At 47.2% G+C, this 22,228-nt stretch overlaps 1 protein-coding gene across 2 annotated transcripts in view; it reads left to right on the top strand.

Moving 5' to 3' along the window:
- The window catches only part of NTRK3 (neurotrophic receptor tyrosine kinase 3), a 209,089-nt gene that overhangs the window by 37,971 nt on the left and 148,890 nt on the right, over positions 1 to 22,228 (top strand). For both annotated transcript variants that reach the window (XM_032700246.1, XM_032700247.1), the window contains exon 4: positions 15,157 to 15,225. In XM_032700246.1, the coding sequence (XP_032556137.1) occupies positions 15,157 to 15,225 (69 nt within the window). The remainder of the gene's footprint in view (positions 1 to 15,156; positions 15,226 to 22,228) is intronic.

The raw sequence follows: 22,228 nt of genomic DNA, 5'->3' as shown, positions 1-22,228 counted from the left end.
CTTGTCTGATTGTCGGTGATGTGAAGCCTATCACTGCTACAAGGCAATTAATCCAAAATATAACAGGAGATTATATAACATGGATCTATGTCTTCTGCTGGCGCTTGGACCAAGACAGTTGAGTCTTTCCAAAAGAAGTACTGGCTGGCTGGATGTGGGTCTGACGTAAATTTTGTGCCATTTCTTCAGATCATCTCACTGGGAGAAGTTGCATTGATGGGTTTCTGGTCCCATTTCTGTGCATCTTTGACAGTCCTTTGGCTGTTGCAGGAATAGTCCTGGACAACTGGATGTGAGGACCAGCAAGTCTAGGCTGTGGAAGACTTGTAGCCAAGATTCCTGGATGTTGGTGTTAGCAGGCAATGCAGCTGAACATAGAAAATGCTTATTGACAGGAAACCTCAGACTTTGGCTTGAGGCTGTACAAGAAAACTTTAGTGTGGTATGGTTCCTAAATTTGAGACATAAACCATCTGAATACATATTTACTATGCTGCTGTGTTTAGCACAGCTTACTGAGGAAAGTCTTGCATGCTCTCAAACTCTCTGTCCCTTCTTCTAATGACAGTGGAAATCTTTTACTAATTTATTTGAACTTGATAGAGGGTTACAAGTCATGAGGAGGTCAACTTCCTACATATATCATGAAAATAGGCAGAGGCATAGTAAAGAGAAGATTTTGTAGCGCCTTGTAGGTAAGAATTTAGCCTTAGCAAATTCCTCATTAGGAACTGGAGAGTCCACAGGAGAACTGTTTCACAGTGGACCAGGAACTGGTGCACAGGGGGGGCCACGACCTGTTTGCTGCTGGCCAAAGTGTGCAGCCCTCACTGGTCATGAGACACTAGAACTGTGCATCTAAGGGGAGTGAGCTCTCAGCAGGCTGAGCGAGACAAGTTGATATTTGCAGTGCCCGAGCCCCCCTTTACTGGTAAGCAGGTACTTAAGAGGCTGATTCCCTCTAAATATTTTCCTGGGTGGCTGGGTACTCAACCAGCCAGTCAGGAGGCGCTGCCTTGTATTTGCAGAGGGTAATTGTGCACACCTTATTTATTGTGTAGTAAAGAAAACAAATTAAGGCTGTGTAATTACAGAGACAGGCATGCTTTTAAATAAGGCTTAAGTAGTCAGATTTCTATTTAGAAAATTAATAATTGCCATTTCTATCTGCATTCAGAGGCTCTTCCTTAACTGTCTTCTGGAGGTTTATATGTGCTCTAAATTAGTTTGTGGGCCAGCCCAGTCACAGCTTCTGTCAAAGATTGCCCTCTCAGCATCGCCTGCCAGAGTAAGGATGGGGTTGAGGATCAAGCTTTCTCTTCCAGTCTTCACCCAGGAGTCTTAAACATGGAGACCCTGGAGTGGTTTGTGCTGAGTGTAGGTGTTTTTTGAGTATGGTGTGGTCAGATCACCAGCTCCACAGGCTTTTTTATCTGTGTGACCATGTTGATCCCTTTCTCCCCAAAATGAGGATTGAGGAATAATTGGAAGGTGCTGGCAGGAATGCCACAGGGACCTGCTTTGCCTGGTGAAAGACTGAGATGGCTTGTTTTCACAGGCAAACCTGAGCTGTGATTAATCTGGAGCCTTCCAGAACCTGTCAGTTGTTGTTTTCTGAGGATGAGGATTTAGCTTCAGTGTCCTGGTTGGGTTCATGGCAGCTGTGTAGTGATCTTATGAACTGGTGCCTTGGTATTAAATGTAGCTTTTTACTTTGACGTGGGAATTCCCAGAGATATGTTATGGGTTTAGGCAAGATGCTAGGCTGCATCCCCTGAAAACTGAGGGGGCTGAGGCAGTACGAAGGTGGTGAGTTGCCCTCTGCCCTCTTTAGGGCTTCAGGACAGGACTTGTAGCCCTCCAGCAACTAAGGATCCTGCACTTTCAAAGGGCTGCAGGCAACCTTCTTGCAAGCCTAGTGAGATTCCCTTTCTTTGCTCTGTGTGTCTGGGAACTTGATCGAGATCTTACTTTGTTTATTTCTTTATTTAGTGTATCAGAATGCTGAATTAGTGCAAGTATAACACTGTTGCCTCTCAGTTGAGGTTAGAGGGTCATTTTCCCCCGCTCGGTGGTTAATGATCTATCACCTTGTTCTGCAACTCTCTGCTTGATTCTGGATGTCCTATTACCCTTTCTCCTCCTTCCTAGTGGTTTCTCCCTGCTTTATCCTTTCATCAATGCACTGCTGTCATACACATCCTGGCAGTCTCCTAACCCAAACTGTCATGTGTTAATTGCTCTTGATTTCCTATCCATACTCTTGGGTCAATGCAGCCTAACAAGTCTGTGTGTATCAGCTGGGGCACAGTATATGACTATATGTGAGCTCTTAGCTCACTGGGAAGGTAAAGTAAAATGCATTTACCCAACCCACCTCCTTGATAGTTTAATGTGTTTTATTTTGCATTTGCTAAATAGGAACCAAATTTCTCCATGAATATATGGAAAATGAGAAGTATGAGAAAGTTTTAAACAGCCTTTAAGTTGTATTAGGTGAATGTTTCTTTAGTATCCTTAACCAGGCAGGCAGCTTGGGTACCCTTTGATTCCTATTTGTGCTCCAAGGGTGTTCCCACTCCAGCCCCTTCCAGGAGCAAACGTCTGTGCTGTGATTTACTCAGGGAGGCATTTTCCCCTGTGTGTCTCTAGTTCTATAAAATGCTGGGCATGCTTATGGCACAGTCACTAAAATAAACAGCTGTAGCATCTCCTCTGCTTCCATAAACTTTCCTGTTCTTCTCCCCATCTGCTTTGCTCCCTGGATAGCAGTGGTAGTGCAGGTCCTTGCTGATATGCGAATTGGCAGCAGTGGTTTGATGGCATGTTTATTCCCCGTTTTATTGCCATAGGCGACTGATAAGCAGTTAACTGTAGCTATTCCTTTTTCTGCAGTGACAGAGGCAGGTCCTGGGTTTTACCAGCCATTGTGCACAAGGCCAAAGGAGAGACCAGTTCCCTGCAGGACTGTGGCTTTCCTTCAGGCTGGGTTGAAATAATTTGACCTGCATTCAGAGGGCTGGGTAACTAATTTTTGGCTGCAGGCTACTTCACTTGGCTGTGGAGAGGGTTTGTTGCACTGTAATAAAAGGGGAGTGGTGAGCTTGTGACTGATGTGCTCTAGTGGGACCTGAGAAAGAAAGTTTCTGGGAAGCTCAAGCACTGCACACCTTGTGGAAAGATTTGTCCTGCTTCAATTTTGGAATAACACTTGTTTCCTCTGTTTTTATTTGATCTATTTGAGACCTAACACCTTGTATGATTTCTAATGAAACCTGACCTTGAGTTTTATAATGCTATTTTAATGTAGGATGAGTTATAACAACTCTATCACAAATAAGTTTTGCTCACTTGGATTCTTACATAATGCCTACCACTCTGGTACCTGGGCTCAGGACTTTACTGTGGCTTTGCCTCTCCTTCCTTCCTTTGAAATGTTGAGATGTTCTTTCCAGCTGCATTGTGAGACTTATTTCACTTCCTGAAGTTTGATCAATTGTCTTTTGACTGACATGTGAAATGAGCAGTGGTGGTTTTTGCAAAGGTCTTGGGTTTTTTCCCAACCCCTCTTTAAAAAAGTCTGCAGATGATGCTGGGAATGTTTAAAATGAGGTTGTTCCTACATGGGTGTGTGTGGTTTTGTGTATTGGTGTTTTTTTTGGTTGTGTTGTTTCTTTCTTTCTTTCTTTCTTTATTATTATTATTTTTTAATTTTTTTTTATTTTTTTTTTTTTTATTTTTAGCACAGAATGAGCTGATTTCTGGAGATTTGGGCACAACAAGGAGAGTATCTTGTTTCTAGGTTTCTGAGGTCACTGCAGCACGGAGGTACTCCAGAACAGCCTCCAACTCTCCCTCTTGCTTGTTTCCCAGACCCTGTGGCTCAGTTGGTTAGATGTGGAGCAAAGCATTTCTTACCTGCCTATGCCAGTGTGAGAGGTACTGCACAGCGGAGAGGAACCTCCCTGGGGGCTACCTGAGGACATGGAAAGCTTCTGGGGGAGAGAGTGAACAATCATGGCAGGATGACTGAAAGCTAAATGACTATACAAGTTCTCTCCCAGGGTTTTTCTTACCGTGGTACTGGTTTACTAACAATATTATTGCAGGGCTGGTTTTCCCTTTTTGATATACTGGCAATAAGCACCAGGGCAGAAAAATAGAAACATTAAAATCATATGTTATTTGAGCAATAAGATACGACAGGGCATGAAAGATGGGACATTAATTCACGATGGTGTGTGACAAGTCAGGAATTTAAATGTCATAAGTTAGGCAGTCATGGATTTTTATTGGAATTATAAAATTTTATTACAATACTGGTCAAGGGGTGGAGTTTCCCACCAGCCCCCTCCCCTTATTTGTATTTGGGAAGGGATGAGCTGTGAATTATGTCAGATTCAAGAGGCTGTGGGGTGTTTACAGGGCTGCCAGTGAGACCCAGGGGTGTGTCTCCCCGGGGAGCTGTGGGTGTCTTTAGCCGTGCTAGTGACTGCGGATGAGCGTGTTCCATGCCTGCTGTCCTCCCGCGTGCCTGAGGTCATGGGTGGCCCTTCCCAGCACTGCTGCCCAGGGAGCTCTGCCGGTGCCCACGGGTGTCCCGCGGGATGGGGCCACGTTCAGCACCACGGACAGGGCCGGCGGCCCCTCGTCCTCCCTGCCTGCAGTCTGGCCTCTGACCCAGCCTCCCTGCCTGCACCGAAGCCTCCCGGCTTCCCCACCTCTTGCTCAGCCCAGCCAGCAGTTTGCCCCACTGCGCACAGCCCCTACCTTCTTTACCTTTCTCTTGGATCAAGCTCCTTCACCTTCCAGTCCCAACCAGGCTTTCAGGGCAGTGAGGGATTAGTGCCTGTGCGCTCCTGGCTGCAGCTGTGAGCAGGGTCAAGGTGTGATCCTGCCTATAGGCTGCCCAGTCTGGGTCACTGCTGGCGGTGCCTTTGTGCTGCTGTGAAACCAGCCTGCCCAGGTGCCTGTTTGACAGCTGCAATACCTGCAACATCCCTGAAAGTGTTCAAGGCCAGACTGGATGGGTCTCTGAGCAATGGTCTAGTGGAAGGTGTCCCTGACCATGGCAGGGGGCTTGGAACTAGATGATCTTTAAGGTCCCTTCCACCCCAAACCACTCTGTGATTCTGTGAATGCTAACTTTCTGAACTGCGGTGTTTGCTGGCACTGACTTTGCTCTGCAGCGTGAATGGAGTTGTTTTTGCAGCACCACTGCTTGACTGCTGTCTGGGGGTTTCTCACATGAGTAGTTCTCTAGGACATCTGCCATCCAATCTCGCTGCAACCGCAATCCGTGGGCTTTGGCTAAATGTTTGTTGTATCCAGTTGTGCGTGTTGGTAATTGTGAGTAATTTGCTGTCTCGGAATAATGAAAGAATGCCTGCTGCACTCTGAAGCACTTGGTTCTTTGCGGTGATTAGTTTTTTCATTTGAAGATATTCCTCACATGGCCCAGCAAAACACACTTCTTTTTAAGTGCATCATGTATTGAGAAGAATGGGAAAAATGTAACTTCTGTGTCCAGACGTTCTTTTTTGTTTTGACAGAGCTAACTGTCAAAGGCAAAACATGTTTCTGCTTTTGCGGTGGTTATAAATGTGGAGTGTAGCAGGCAGGCTTTGCTGAGTTCTGGCTATATTAAGTCACCACCAGCTCCCTGTCCCCCTCAGCCAAGCGTGCCCGGAGCTGTGAGGAGGCACATCATGCCACAGCTCAGGTGTTGCTGCAGGCAGGTCTCTGCTTAGAGTGTTACTCCTCCCTGTGTGCTCAGCTGCTGCAAACAGGCTTTTGGGAAGAAATACTCCTATGCCCATGCTCAGGTGCACTTCAGGCATCTGCTGCCTGCTTGCTCCCCATGCCACCCCATGGGCCCCTGGGGGGAAGCAGCAGCCTGGTGCGAGGCAGTTCCCTGCTTGGTGCTGTCTGTCTCCCAGGCTGAGTGTTTTTCTTGCTTTTTGATGAGGCAGAGCTGGAGCATGTCAGCCTCACCTCCCGCTGCGGCCAGCAGCCTCTGCACAGCATGGGAGGTGGCAGCTGCCATCTCCACTGGCTGATGGCATGGTCCCTTTGGTTCCTCATGTGTGCACCTCCCCGTGCTGCCCCAAGGCCCCTGCATGCTCTTGCCCCTCATGGTGCTCAGCTGCTGCTCCCGGGTCCTTGGTGCTGTGGGTGCAGGTAGCTCTGCTCCCCGCCAAGGTGGGACGAGTGCTGCAGGCTAATGGCAGGCTTTCTTTTCATTAGCTGCTGTAAACACAGCCCTCTGCCAGCAGCCTGCTTTTCTGAGCCCAGGAAGACCATTTTTCCTTTTATCTATAATTTAGTGAAGTGTCAAGCCACAGAAGTTTTAATGATAATAAGCAGCAGAGGAAATTTATTTATTCGCTGCATAGGTGGGTTTCATTCCAGGGCTGTGGATTTCTTTTTTTTTTCCTTTTTTTTTTTTTTTTGTACTTCCCTCACTAGAAATGTTGGCTGCTTGTGCAACCTCCCTCCCTCCCAGTGTGTTCAAGTGACCTTCCCTGAGAAGTTCACCACTGCAGTTCCTGCTTGGCTCAGTGGCTTTCCAGCCCTCTCCCACACAGGACCTTTGGGCCAAGTGAACTAGGAAAGGAGAAGTGAGGAAAATATAGCGAGGTGGGAGCATTCATGTGCTTGGTGAGGTGTAATGGGAGATAAGGGATTCATGAGTTTCCCGTCTTTCACTTCCTTCTGTTGCTGTGCATTGCTTACATCTGCTTCCCAGACCAGCTTCTGTGATGGACTTGACTGCTGAGGAAAAGCAGAGAAGGGCTTTTTTTGGGATTACATGTAGCGCTTGCCTTCTGTCAGCCTATGAAGCTGCCAGTGGTGACTGGAGATAAAAAGTGGATCGATGTCATATGGAAGGACCAGGGCTCCTTCCTGAGATCCAGGAAGGCAGAGGGTGGAGTTCAGGGCTGGTCAAAGCTGAGCAGGGGTTGGGATGAGGATGTGGGAGAGACAGGGACCAGTCTGGAGAGATAGGGTTGCAACAAAGGCTTGAAGCAAGGGGTCTTTTGGAAAGAAGGTTGAAATGGAGCAGAAGGGGGATGGGTTGTAGAAGAGTTGATATGGAAAATGGATCTGGAGAGGAGAGGGAGAGTTAACTGGAGTAGGGAAGAAGCATGTGTGTGTGGGAGACCTGCAGGGGGAAGCAGGGATAAGGGAGAAATGGGTTTGCTAGCAAATACTTGGGAACTGTGCCTCTGAACTAACCAGAACCTTCCTCTCCCATTTCGATGTGGCTTTGGAGGCAATATTAGAATCTTCCTAATTATTTTTCTTGGACGAGTTTTACGATCCTGATGATATTAATTATTCTTAAAGGTCAACAGCACTCACTTGAATCCCCTTCTGTTCTATCATGTAATCAGTTAATTAATTGGAAACCATTTAGCAGAGTCTGCCGAGAGCTTACCCTGCCTTATGCCCTGTTGTTTTGCTATTGCTGGAGAGAGAGAGATATATATTCATATTTATACCCCTTCTTTTCTTCAGAGGCTCTGCAGAGCTCTTGGTACCATCCCAGTCCATCTCATCCTCTGGCACCCTTCCCTGAGTCAGGCAAATTGGGGCTCAGGCCCAGCTGTTAGTTTTGTCTTTACTAACCCCCTGCAAGAGCAGTGTTTGAGATTATTCAGGGCTCATTGATTTCTGGGCATCCAAGTAGGTGGGGATGTTTAATTTTTATTTTTTTTATATATAAATTTGACGCAAGAGCCTTCTAACAGCTGAGAACACAGTGCTTGTTCTGGAGGGAGAGTGATAACTAGACTGTCTCCCAGCACATCTGTTCTTGATGTGTTGGCATTGAGGCTCTTGTGTGGACCTTCTCCCAGTGTCTGCCTGGGCATTTGGAGTGACCTCCCATCTGGAGTGGTACCTCCTGTGCACCTGTCCTTGCTGCTTTCAGTGTATCCAAGAGGAGGTGGTGGGAAGCCTGGAAGTCTGGTGTTCATGGAATCATAGATTCCTTAAGGTTGGAAAAGACCTCTGAGTTCATCAAGTCCAGTTATGGCATACTTGGAGATGCTGGGGAATGTCCTGAGGGCATGGATCTGCTTCCCACACCATCCCCTTGAGCTATGTCTTGCCCACAGCACTGAGTTCTCTCACACAGAGCAATTGGGTTTGTGCTGGGCTCACTGGAAACCTGTGAGCAGGAGTCATTCCCCAATTGTTCCCTGTTCCTAGCTCAAAGAACAATGAAATTTGAAGCAAACAGGCAGGGTAAACCCAGCCCTTCGCTGGAGCTGTCAGCTGGCAGCCCTTGTCCTCAGTCAGCATACATCTCCAGTATTATTTCTGCATGCAGAAGCAGGAGGAAAGCCCAACACACAGTTATATTTTGGACCTGGAATTACTGCAGTTTGGGACAGAAGCGAGAGGGTGAGGACAGTGCAGCCCTGAGGACCTCTGGCTGCAGGAGGGCAGCCATGGGGAAGGGCTCTTACTTATTGCAGGTTGATTTTTCTTCTCTTTGAGCAGAAGACTGGCCTATTCCATGGATGCTGCTGGACTCTGCCCTGCAGGGAAGCTGGCAGGCAAAGGGAAAGCAACTGCAGGGCTGACCCAGCTTTTAACCTTTCCTTAAGTCCTCTGAGAGCCCAGATGTCTTTGGAGAAGAGCAATGGAAAGTGCACACAACAAGGGCAAGATGAGTGTAGTCCAGAGGGTCAGATCCCTGCATCTGATGTGCCTCGAGGCACAGGGGACAATATTACCCACATCTGGTGACGCCTTCCCATCTGTACCACGTGCTGAACTGAAACTGTGAGCAGCAATGAATTCTGAAGGGTGATTTTTCTCCAAACAAAGCTACATGCAGCTGGGAGATGCCTCAGAAGAGATGACTTAGAGGGTATGAAAGTGTCATGGGGTAGGAGATGGCCTTAAAATAGCCCTTAAAGTAAAGGATGGGTTGGGTTGAAGGCAGCAGCAGGACATGGCTTGCTGCATTGGCAGAGGTAGTGGGAGGAGAGGCGTGGGGCAGACGTGCTGCTGGCACTGGCCGTGGGAGTCCTGTGACAGAGGCGTGGTACCTTACGCCTTCCCACTTGCTCTGCAGCTTTTGTTTTGTAAAGCTGTTGTTTAAAGAACAATGAAGGAGACCCAGCCCCTTTCACTTCCCTCAGCACTGTTTCAGTGGCAGCTGGGAATTTACAAATCAGGGTCCTGCAACTGAGAAGCGCAGAGGGGTTGGTGGTTCCTCCTCCAGCATCACACCTCCAGGACCTGTGCTGTGCATATGGAATGGTAGGGTCTCTTCCTCTGTGTCACCTGTGATGGTCTCTCCATCCTCTCTTGTGCAGGGTACTCTGAGTTTGAGAAATTATTGCAGATTCTGATTGTAGCCCTAGAACAAGAAATAATTTGTGGAGAATGAGATGATAATGTGATGGCATGTGCTGTGTGACATGTGCCTTACAAGGCACAGGACAGAACCTGTGGACAGGATAAAAGAGTTAGTTATGTTGCCCAAACTCACAAAGGAAGATTGAACCTTGCAGTCTTTATTGCTTCTGCATGTTTGAGGTCAGTAAAGACATGGGGGTTGCTGAGGGGTTGCTTGAGTAGCAGAACTGGGCTGTAGGTAATGCCAGACCATGGCTGAGGACCTCTGTAAACTGTCTCACTCCTCCATAGCACCACTATACACATTCTGGTGATGAGCCTGGATAGGGAGGAGATCGAGGAGAAATCTTGGCAGCTGTAAAATCTGAGGCTGACCAGTTCCACAACCCTGTTCTGCTCACTCTCCTTCCTGAGTGTGCAAGGTTTGCATGTGATTGGCATTGCCTGGTCCTTTTTCAGGCTGTGTCAAGCATGTCCTGCTGGGGCTTGGTGCAGAGCCATCAGAGATTTCAGTTGAGTCTAATATTTGTGCAGGGCCTGATTTGTGAGGAGACCTGTCCTGCCACAGCTTCTGAGACTTGTTGGGGTAATTTTAGCACATTCATTAAGGGAGGACAGTACATTTTTTCCCTTAATGAGCAAAGCTGCTTACTAAACAGGAAGCAGAGGGAGGGGGACGGGGAAGGGGAGGCGGGTGATGGGGAGTGTAACATTGCTTTTAGAGGTCACTGGAGTTATCTGGCAGGGATAAGCAAGCCCCAGAGTAACTTTCCAGCATTTCTCTGGTTCAAACCCAAAGCTTTAGCAGCTTACTTGCTTCAGATATGAAGCCTGGATGGAGCTGCCCCTACAACAGCATGTGAGGCTGCTGACATTCTCCTCTCCTGTGGCCACCAACACCCAGCTAAGGCTGCAGCAAGCTGTGAGGTGATGGGAAGCACCTGTTGTGCCCAGATATCAATGGAGTTCCATGCAGTGCCATCCGTACGTATATCCAGTGCTGGGGACCGCAGCTGAGGATGTGCATCTCTCCTCATTTCTGCCAGGCAGTTGCTCGTGCTCCCTCAGCCCCAGCTGCTCTGTGCAGTTAATCCTCCCCGGTCAGGATTTTCAGAGTGGCACCATGTTATTAAAACGTGTGAAAAACTTCTCCCATGCAGAAATAAACGTGTCAGGTTGGAAACAAGGGCGAGTGGAGGATGAAACTATGTGGAGGAGGCACAGGCATGCAGGGTCCCTCCCCAGCAGCAGCGTTTCTGCCATTGCGTTGAGCTGAACTGCATAAAATAACTTACAGTTTAATTACAGGGGCTCCTGCTTGTTGGTGTCATTAATGAGGCAACTGGCTTAATTTAGCTGAATAAAAATTGCTTTAATAGTGGAAACACTTTTGGCTGCTGGCTAATTGAGGAGAAAAAAAACCCATGCTGTCCCCTCTTCACTGAAGTGCCCTTGTTCTGGGCCAGATGGATCCAGACTCCTCTTTGTCTCACACCCACACATCCCCTTTTAAACCCAAGAGCTTGTTCAGATGTACCTCCATGGTCCCATCTGTCACTTGTGCTGGGACAAAATGGCAAAGGTCACCTCCCCTTCCCTGCTGGTCACCAGCAAGTGCCTGCAGGAGCTGTGGGAGAGTGTGCAGGACATGGCATGTCCCTTCCTGAAATGTAGGAGAAGGATGGAGGGAGAGAGCAAGAATTAGGATTTAGCTGTCACTCAGCGATAGCAGCCTGTGTTTGAGGTGTGGGAGGGTTGCTGGTGGAGAAGGATGGTGGGGATAGGGCATGATGAGCCACCTGCAAAGCAGGAGCCTTAGGGGTACGGTTGCTGCGGCAGGAAGATTGTGGAGTGGTGTTGGATCTGAGTCATGGGTGGGATTGGTGGTTGCTGCCCTGGACCTGGTCTGAGACCTAACACTTTCTCCCTCCCCAGCTCCTTTAAAACCTGCTCTGGAGGCAAAAAAGACCCTGGCAGATATTTCTAAAGACTATCTCAGTGGAAAAGAGCATCTTGTGAGTGATGGAGAAAATGTCCCATGGCAAAGAAGCAGTTTGAATATGTTCCAGGAGCTCTGATGGCAGGTCTGTCCTGAGAGAGACTTGTTCATCATTGAGAAATATGCAGGGAAGGCATTTTACTTCCCTCTACCTGTGTTTCCTCGATGTGTGATATGCCATATTTTATTACAGGTGGAGCTGGTGCATAGGCTGTTATAAAGGTTGTCTGGCACACTTTGCTGCAGGACTGCTTCCACTTTCCTATAACTCTGCCAAATTTTAATTGCTCAGCCTGAAGTTTTCTGTGTTGGGTGTCTACTCCTGGCTGAATTCTACATTTTATTGTTATTTCTTTCTAGTTTCACATAAGAACTTTCTCAAATGCTTGAGGTGGAGGAAAGGAGGGAGGAAAACAAGCTGTTTTGCTCAAACTAGAAAATACTGGTGATGCTCCTGTTGCAGAGCAGCTGCATTCTCCTTTTGTGGAGGAGAAGAAAGTTTGTCAAAGGGCAGATTTTGCTTGAAAGACTTGATTTTGCTCTGGGACATCTTATGTCAGCAGAATGGGTTTTGATCCAGCTGGAGGAAGAAGTTTAATAAAGGATGTTTGGGAGCAGATAGGGCAGAGGAGCAACAGTTCTTATTGGACACTGAGTCTGGGCTGGAAGGATGTAAAAGTACAGAAGATCATAGGAAATTTGGACATGGATAAGGAAATTGAGGCTGAGAAGTATTTGGGAGTGGTTGGAGAGCAATGAGTAGTGTGATTCAGCCTGCTGGGAGGGGGAATCAACTGGGTCAGGAAGGAGAGGGCTGGCACTGCCCAGCCATGGCACAGGAGGATGGGGGTTCTTGTCACTACAAACAAGAGGGATTTGGAGGTGGCCACAGACTTTCAGTCTTGGAAACAGCTGCCAAAAGGCAGAATGGGCAACTGGAACTGGGAGAGAACTAGGCCTGGCTGAAAGTGCCTTGATTTTCCCCAATCCTCCCTGTTTATGCTGTACAGGACACTGGGAAACTTGGTGCAGCTGAGGTTTGAGCACAAACAGGATTTACAAAGTGCTGGAGCTCAGAGCTTCACCTGTAGAGCTGTAATTTAGTCTCCTCCTGTGAATGTGCTGTGATTCCATCTCTAATTACAGAATCACATGCTACCTTCCCTGTGAAACTTGCCCCATCCAGCATATGGGATTGATCTCTTCTGGGGAGAAATCAGTGCTGTGCTGTGAGGTTTCTCTGGAGGAGCTCTATCTTTTGCAACAAAAGTCAGTAGCTGTACTTTAGTGGAATCCTAATCCTGGCATCTCTGACCTTTGGAGTTTTTGTGATTGAAATGATGTATTTTTAATGTGTGTTTGTGTGCAACCCCTTTCTGTTTCTGTGCTGAGGTCTGTCTCTGAGGCTGAGGAAGGACCTTTCTGACATTTTGAATGTCCAGCGTGTCTGTTTCCAATGATAAACATGTTTCTCCCCATGTGTGTCCTGACTGATCTGAAATCAGCTGTGGGTGTGTGTGCCCTGACCAGCCCCGTGGAAGTTGATGCTCAGGTCAGATTGAACAGCAGCTTTGCCATTTGAGAGCAGAGTCTCCTGCCAGATGTGTGCAAGGGAAGACCCGTCTCCTCTTTGCCTAATGTTGTTGTGGGTTGTTGCCTGGGGGAGGGAAGAGGTGGTAAGAGTTGGTTTCCAAGGACTACAGGAGATGAGAAGTGAAGCACATCTGCCTGGCAAAGCTCCTTGCATTAGTGAGGTTGTATTCTTTCTCCATCTCTCTGTGTCCTAAATTGTAATAACACGATCATGCTATTTTTGATTCCCTTATTTGCGTGGAAAGCCTGTTGTTTTTTCTCTTCTCTTTCAGAATCCAATTTTCTCTTGACATTTCTGCCTAATGTAGCAAAACATGACCTTTGAGAAAGGACATTCCAGTGAGATTCACTCCCTCCTCTGCATCTCTGCCTCTCTCCCACATCTTGCTGTCTCTCATGCATCCCCTTTACGCTTCCTTCTTCTCCCTGGGCTGGGGGAGGGAGTTTACTGTCTCACTTTTCAGTAGCAGTGAGCTGCTCCTTCCCCTCCTACTTTTCATCTGTCCTCGCAAAGTTTCCAGGTGCTCAGTGCTCTGGGGTGGATAAGAGATGGAGTCTTGTAATATTTTTATTCTTCTCTGCTTAGCTTCACCTGCCATTTTTGCCACCTTTATCAGAGGCTGGAAGCAGTTTGTTTACAGCCATAGGAATGGTGGGATCATAGTCATGTGAAATAAGGTACCTGTGGTTTGCTGTGGTTTCTGCAGCGGGGTAGTCTGATGTGAAGCAGAGACAGAATTTAATGAGGCAGCACTGTGCCATCATGGTGTTTGGGATTATTCTTCTGCCAGGCTCGTGGAGAGCCTTTGGGACAATGCTTTGCTGTGTGAGCAGCTTCCCCACTCCTAATTGCAGAGTTCTGGGCTTCACAGCATTGCTTGTGCAGGTGGGACAGGACAGAATTGCTTTTCCCTTGCTGCAACCTGGTGTAAGGCAGCAAATAAATCCGTCATCCCAAATCCTCATGCATCAGACCTGTGCCAGCAGGAGCCATTCAAGGGTTTGCTCTCTTGGTTTTAGCATGTTTCTGCAAATTAAACAGGAACTGGGGGCTGGGTTGGGCAGAACTGGGCTGTCCACTGTCACTGCTGTGCCACCTTGCCTCATACCTCCTGCCTGGCCAGCCCGGAGTTGAATGAACCTCCAGGTGTTTCGTGCCTCTGGCCTTTCCTTGCTCTTCCCAGCAGGCAGGGCTGAGGCAGAACAGTGTCTGCAGCCTTGCACTGAACTGCCCTGCCTGCAGCTCAGAGTGGGGATGGATTTGGTGAAAGATGTGAGGCAGCACCTCCTGTGTGTTCTGGAGGCCAGCAGATATTGGAACACTTGGTTTTCTCCCAGAGCTTGCAACCACCCATCTCTCTGCTTCCCCCATGGACTGGTCACTCACTCAGGGGCTCTCAGGCTGGCTGAGTGTCCCTGGGAAGGCTGCTCACTACAGAATGTGCTTTATTACCATCTTCTTATGCTGTTGGAAACCCAGAGCTTTCCTCTTTCTGCTTTTCTACCCCACATTTTTTTTTTTTTAATTAATTCAGTTGCTTTTCACTCTTTCATCCTCTCTGGCTTTCAGCTGAAGAGATGTCTACTGGGTTGCAAAGCTCTCCCAGGTAGATGAGATTTATGTTTTTGCAAGTTTGGGCAGATGGAGAGAGGGATGGGGAGCTGTTGGCTGCTGTAGCAGTGGTACCCCTGGGTGCAAGAAACACAAAGTCATACTGGGACACCTGGAGCTTACAGCTACTGCAGATCATTTGATAACACCTTGGGTAATCATCATGCTGTCATTTGAACCTGGCTGTTACTATTTTTAACATGAGATTTCTACGTAATTTTTTGTTCAAGTTCTGAAATTAGACTTGTTCTTTTTGCTTATGGTTGGTTGAGCTCCAGATTCATGGGCAAGAATCAGACATTGGATTTTTTTTTTCTTAACACTGCAACAGGATATAAATCATTTTCCTCCTTAAAAAAAAAAAACAACAAAAACCTAAAATGAGAAACTTTCATTTGGGTTTGTCCTCATTAAAATCTCTCATTTATTAAATCTAAACTTGCATGCTGAACTGCTTGATGGCATCCCTGTTGAGGAGGACGATGAGATCTGTGGAGGTGGTACGGCCACGTGCAGGAAGAACTATTTACTGTGACTACTTCTCTTTTTTTTTTTTTTTCTTGTTAATTTTCAGAGACCTCTCCGGGAACCGCCTCACCACTCTGTCATGGCAACTCTTCCAGACCCTGCGGCTCTTTGAACTGTAAGTCCTGCCCTGGGGGTACCTCCTGGGAGAAGAGGGGAGGCTGAGAGGAGGAATGATATCCAAATAGAGCTATTTTGAAGCCTGTGAATGATTACCTAAAACTCCAGTGGGCAACACCATCCTTGGAAGGGTTTCCTGTGTACAGAAGCACCAGAGCAGAACTGCTTCTCTTTTAACTTCACAGCAGCTGGCTAATTAATGTCGGGATGATGAACAAGTCATGCTTGGGGTAGTAAACGGTTGACTAACTCTGGGATCACATTAGAAATACTTACTAGGCCAGATTTTGAGTGAATCTCTTCAAATACTTGCTCTTCATCTGTTGCAGGGTAGGAATAACTGTTTTTCTTTGGTTGGTAGACATGCTTTGTAAGATGCCCTGGATTTTTAGGCGAATGATTCTCTTGCTCTCTAACAACAGAGGCACCTCCCAGCTCTGATGTGGGAGATGGTGAGATAGTGACTCTCCTGGGGCACTGGTGGCCTTCAGCCTGCTGAATTATTGATAGAGCATTCAGCGTCGTGCTTGAAGAATAAGTGGACACGAAATCAATGGAGCGTTGCCCTGATGACCTGTTTTGTTGAATTTTAGAAATAGTTGTTTGGTGGGTATAAAAAAAAATATATATGTAGGATTTGTCCCAGAGGATCCTGGGAAGCTCCATTCATCCTCACCAATGATCAATAGAGCTGTAAGCTAGAAGTGACTTATGAAAGAATAAAGACAGTCTTTCAAGTGGGAGTAAGTGTGTTATCACCAGTGTTACTGCAGTGTATTTTATTTCTGTCAAATTGTTAAATGAAAAATACTAATAGTGATATTAGAAAATAGCGAAACGCCCTTCTGATGGGAAAATTTGGCTTGCAGAGTTAAAATGCTGAATTTGGAATTTGTCTCCTCACTGATTACAGCTCTAAATATTTTTCAAGTCTGGCTCGGGTTTCAAGTTTAATAGCATGAGTCATTTGTATTCTTAGACCTTTACTTATTGTCATTGTACTGTCTGGCAAAACTCAGATTGATGGTTGTTACCCAAGAGAGACCCAAGAGTGGAGGAGCAAATGGGGCTGCAGTCCTGAGCTAGTGGCACTGGCAGGGCCTGGGGTAATGGTGAGCCTGCAGATTAATGGGAATATTTCCAGTGGAGCTCATTTTTATGTGCCTTTGCTCCATTTGCTCATATTTTGTTTCTTCAGGCACGTCCCAGGTCTGCCAGCCCCCATCAGGTTCAGAAAACCAATACCAAGCAAAAAGGGAATTGAGAAGCTGCTTTTGGGGTAGCAAAGGGTACTTTGCCTGATGAAGTATGCACCTGTGTTGTCCTGATATGATGATCCTGGCAGGGAGCTGGTGTGCTTGGGATGGCTTTGGTTGCTGTCAGCAGGGTCACTTGGGGCCAGCATTCCACAGCATGGCAAGTGGGAAGGAGCTGAATTACTTGGCTCACGTTGGAGCTGTGCTGAGAGCTGTTTTCTTGGAGATAACAAGCCCCAATGAACGAAACAATAATGCCTGTAGAACTGTGGGAGATCACAGGGCTGGTTGGTAGGAAGTTGTGATGGGGTGGGAAAGCAACACCAATGTGGTGTTGTCCATGGTGTCCCATAGGGACACTTGACATAGTGTGGGGCAGGAGCCTCAGCTGAATCTCTCCTACTCCAAGTTGTGAAAGGGGTCTTGGCAAACCACTTCCTGGCACCAGCTTCAGTGAGCAATTTAGACCTACAAATGTGCCTGCCCACAGGGGCTGCCTTGCTGTTGGCTGAGCTGGAGTAAGAGCCTGGTGAACTTTATTTTTCCTGAAGAATTACTTTGTCACTGGTGCTTCCTGACAGATGTTCCTCTCTGAGCTCCTTGGCATTAAGGATTCTCTGTCCATATAAGCACAACTGAGATGGAGACTACCAGAATAATGTGATGATGCTGTTCCCCAAACGTGACAAGAGAGGGATATTTTACCTGATGTCCACAGGGACCTCAGTGTTTAAGGGACAGAAGGATGTGCCTGCAGTGTCCTTCCTTGGGCCATAAAAGTGTCCTGCTAAACCTTGGATTTGTTGGAAAGAAGGCAGCACAGAGGTGTAGTCTGAGAGGTGTAGCCTGAGCTATGGGCTCTGAATTGATGTTGGGAATTAAGGTTGTTGTCTACATAGTGGTCACAGTGCTAGAAGGATGGGACCTGCTGGTGGAAAAAAAGCAATCCTCAAAGATAGTGAGGAATTACTAATGGATGTGCAAAAGTGGGAAATATGTTTTTTATTTTTTATTTTTTTTTTAGAAATGCAGAGGATGGGTGAGTAAGAGACAGTTTTTTGGCACAATGAGCTCCAAAGAGGCTTCCAGAACCAGGAAAGAGATAGAATACATGGCCCACATAAAGTGAGTGTGAAACACTGGTGAAAGCTAGAAAAGGAGTTGCAGATTGATATCAGCCAAGGACTTGAAGTTGAGCCAAAACTCTCTGGAAAGGGAGAAGGTGGTGAGCAGCAGAGACCAATACAGAGACAGTAAGCCTGAGGAAGGCAGGCTGAGCAGCAGTGTTTGTGCACAGCAGTGGAGAGGCCAGAAGACTCCAGGGACACAGAGATGCTGGCAAGAGTCTGCTCTTCTCCAGAGGTTTAGGGCAGTGTGGAGGGTTGTGGGACCAGCAGATCTGCAGTGGCTCACCAGAGGCACCTTACATTGAGTGTCAGTGCCCCTGTGCTACCAGACAATTGCGGATCCAGAGGGAGGATAGTCATCAAAGCTAAAACTGTAGCTTACAACAAGGCAGCTTGGAGCAGTGGAGCATGTGGTGAGGGAACTGATGGGAGGATTGTCTCCAGGAGAGTGTTGGGAGGAGAGGAGCTACAACTAATTGTGTCATGGAGATTGCCAGGGAACATGAGACCTGATAAAGCCACTCAGAGTGAACAATGAGGAGGAAAGAGCAGAAGGCTAATAGGAAGACCAGAGAGGTGGTCGGGAACCTGAGGCTTGAAACTGCTGCTTGGCTGCATCCAAGGTATCACAAGCTCATGAACGTGGTAAGGCTTTAAAGAAAAGTTTCTTGTTCAACATAGCTGAGATTTTCCCCTGCTGACTCACTGAAGAAAGGATGGCAAAAATGAGGCACCCTTCCAGAGAATATTATCTCTTGCTCTTTCTGGCCTGAAACAAGGCTTGGAATGGTTTCCAGTAACTCCAACCCTAATTCCCACAGCACAGGCTGACCTTGACCAGCAGGGCTCAGGCTAATGAGCACAGAACTCTCCTAAGTCTGAAGCTGAGTGTGTGCAGGGAAGCATCTGACACATGCAACAGCTCATAAACATTGGACTTAGAGCCTTTCTTATCCAGAAGTCACAGCTGGTTTCCTCTGTCATGTCCTTGGCTTCCTTTGTCATGTCCTTAGAGAGCTTAGGGCTGACATTTCAAGAAATTCCTTCCCGGAAAGACCTAAGACTCTGGATCCAATTATGCCTTTGGTTGTATAAAACCTTGTAGTCCTGAACATCTTGCCACTCTGCCTGGCCCATCAGCATTTCTAATACCAACAGTCCCTGCCAGCTTGCCCTGCAGTATATTTCTGCAATGCTACAGGAAGAGGCTTTGGTGGGGATGGGGCACAGCAGCATCTCTATTAATGTTATGAGTCCAATTTAACATCATCTCTGCCTCTAGCTTAGAAACTTCTTCCTGCCAACAGCCCCACTAATAGAGCTGTAGCTAAACAGTGGGCACTTGCCTGCTCTCTGCATTAGCTAATCCAGATGTCAAACACCAGCCATCACTCCCTGTCTGAGTCCTTCCCTTTCTATTCTATCCCTTTCTGGCAGGGGTTCGGAAACAACAGTTCTGGTTGGAACATCAAGAGAAGCCCTGGTTCTGGGAAATAAATAGAAATGAAAAACAAAACTAGATTTTGTTCTCTCTCTACTGAGTGCTCTTTGGTTCTCAAGCTTAGGCAAGTGGCCTCAGTCCCAAGGTAGGAAGAATGTTTTAATTGCAAGTGTAAAAAACCTTGGCAGCAGTTCTATGTGAATTGAAACAGACAGGAGAAGTGTGGCAAGGATCTCTGCTGCCCTTTGAGAGGCTTTAGCTGCAGACAGCTTTGCTTTAGCTGATGAGTGGGGTGGCATGGGACAAGGCATGTGTCTCATTTAGCTGCCTAGTCTGGAAAAAAACTGCTCAGTGTGTGTGAAGTTCTGTCTGTTTCAGTACATACTGGAATGCTGATGGCATCTCTCTCCCACACTGGTTCACCGTGGTGTAGGCTGTCCAGACAGTTTTGGGAGACAGTGGGTACAGCTTTCTGTAGGGAGGAAAGGTGGGCTCAGCCAGGCACCTGTAGGATCACTGTTGCTGAAGAGTTGACTTGGTGCCTATATGGCTCTAGGGTTTCAGCTTTGATGGGTCATTGCCCCATCAAATGACAGTTCAGGGTATGATTGTCACAGTTTTTCTCTTTCCCAAGCACAGTGTGCCTGTTTTGGGAAGGGGCTGTGCCCAGAGCACACCCTACTGAAGCCTCTGCTTTGCCTGGGGCTGGTGGATGGCTCAGGCTCATGTGCAGATTTTATCTCTTTTTGGGCCAGCTCCTTGAGTCACAGAGCAGCTCTGCTTGTGCAGAGAGAGCCCAGCTTGCTTGTGGCTGTGACACTTGCTATTTCTTACAGGTGTTTTCAGTTTTAAGGAGGCTTGAAGAGGGTGTGGGAGTGTGCACCACTCCTGAGCACCTGCAACCAAGCAAGGCTTTGGCAATAATTGCAGGCTACATGCAAAAAAAAAAAAAATCTCTTTTGGGTTTATTTGTCTGCTCCAGGAGTAAGTTGTGCTGTATACATCCCATGACAAGGAGCCTGCCTTAATTCTCACTGCAGTGCCACTGCACCCATGGGATGGCAGATGTTTCTGCAGCACATGATGATGTCTTTTGGTCCAACGGTGAGTTTTATCGCCTTGTGGTTCCCAAGGTATTTTCCTCTTTGCAGAGAAGAGAAAGTGAATTTTATCTCCACAAGCAGAGGGTCGTAGGTAGTGGAGATGTGTTACAGAAATGTGGGAGGAAGAGTTGGAAGGAGCCACAGCTCCTAATGATCCCTGCAAGGGATGAGGTCTGAGGAGAGAATTGGAGATTCAGGTTTTTGAGCGGGTGCAGAACAGCGAGAGAATGGAAATCCCTACATGCCTCTCTGGAGAGCTGGCTGCCATGGCAAGGCAGGCCTCAAGTAAGGAGGGAGGGTGCCTTCCACATGTCAGGAGTGCTTTTGCATGCTAGGGAAAACGGGTGCACACATCTGTGCCCCTTCTACCTGCGGTGCTGTGCCAGCTGCCAGTGGCACTTGGTGCATCCAGCCCATGATGGGAGTTAATTTGTGCAAAAGCCCCTGTGGGGGTCTCGATTAGAGCAAGTTACATCACTAACATTGGGTCAGGTTGTGGGGAAGTTCTGCCCTGAAGCCTGCAGCTCCTGTATTATTCATGGCCGTTCATGAATTAGCAATGGACCGGGAAAGCTGCTGTCTATTACTTACAGAGCTGCCCTTAAGTGCTAGGACAGCAGCTCTCCTGGCAGCCTGTTTCATGAGGATATTTGCAGCAGAGCAGAATTTCTCCCCCATTGCATCTGAGCTCCCCCAGCTCCCTGCCAGGTCCCAGGGTATGTCCCTGGTTACCTGATCTGCCATTAGCCAAGTCCACGGCTCTTACCCGCATGCTTGTCCTGCTGGTAGCAGTGATCCTGAAAGTGGATTCATGACTGTGTAGAAGAGGTTGTGAAGCATGTGCAAACCACTGGCAGTACCTGTCATAGCACACAGGGAATGCCTCATCACTCAAATCCCACCAAATCACTGTGCTAATCTGTTCTGGTCTGTTAAATGTAGTGCTTTGGCCTTTGAATTGCTTGTCTGAACCCTGTACCTGTGTCACAGAGGTTTATGTGCTTTTGGTGGGAAAGAAATTAACTGATGAAAAACTAGAGTGAAGTTCAACTCAGTGTTTGTTCTGGGGAAAAAAAAAAAAAGTCCGATGACATCTTGATGTATGAGAAGATTAGGGTTCAGTTTTAACAACCCCATGTACTACCAGAAGATCCCTTCACTTCTTCCTTTTGCAGCACAGTATTGACAAAACAGCAGCTGCAGATGTTTGGAAGGTTGTTTCCAAATCCTGTTACTCGGTGAAATTAATTTTGTAAAAGCAAGCATGAATTTTGCAGTAACACGTGGAACAGAGCAGGAAAAAAAGCTTTTTCCTCTCTGATGGGGGATCTAGATATCACGTGAAGCAATGGTTTGACCTTTGGAGATGACCCTTCTTTGGGGTGACTGAGCTCATCTTTGGCACTGCTGGCTCCGCTGATCCCTACTTTCTTTGCTTTATAGTTATGTGGCGAGATATTTTGTTTCTTCAGGCTGTGTCTCCTATTTTGTTCAAGTTATCATTGCAATCTGCTTTGATAACTCAGTCTGCCCTGGCTGAACACTGGGCTCTTCTCCTGGCTGGGACTTGCCTTCCTTGCATGACAGAGAGCTGCAGAGCTTTAAAAATGTAAATGAAATGGTTAATAGGTTGGAAAATCAATTATAATAAACATTCCTGGTATATAAACTGTGTGTAAGTGTGGTTTAAATGAAGTACATTAAAGGCAGTGCTTTTCTCCATTTCTCCTGGCCAGGTCAGCAGGGTCTCGGTGCAGTGCTGATTGATTTGATTAAAATGCATGTTACCTTGCACATTAGCTCATGTTCTGGGTCACCAGGAGCCTGTGTCTGTACAAGGAACTTGGGAGAAGAGCTACCAGCTTCTCTGAGTGCTTGTGGGAGCTGGAGGTGTGCTTTGCCCAGCAGGGGCTTAGACTGCTGCTGAAGTGGGATTTGAAGGTGTGAATCAATATTTTAGGGCAGTGGGGAGCTGCCTGCTCCTTTGCTGAGGGGTGACTCTTCTGGGTGTCCGGATGACTGTGGGACTGAGCCACAGCTGAGCAGATCTTGTGGTGAAAGACATTGTGGGTAT

This window comes from Chiroxiphia lanceolata, chromosome 12, assembly GCF_009829145.1.
Source record: "Chiroxiphia lanceolata isolate bChiLan1 chromosome 12, bChiLan1.pri, whole genome shotgun sequence".
Classification (NCBI taxonomy): domain Eukaryota; kingdom Metazoa; phylum Chordata; class Aves; order Passeriformes; family Pipridae; genus Chiroxiphia; species Chiroxiphia lanceolata.
Note: the sequence above shows the minus strand (reverse complement) of the source record. Positions and strands in the feature narration are given on the sequence as shown.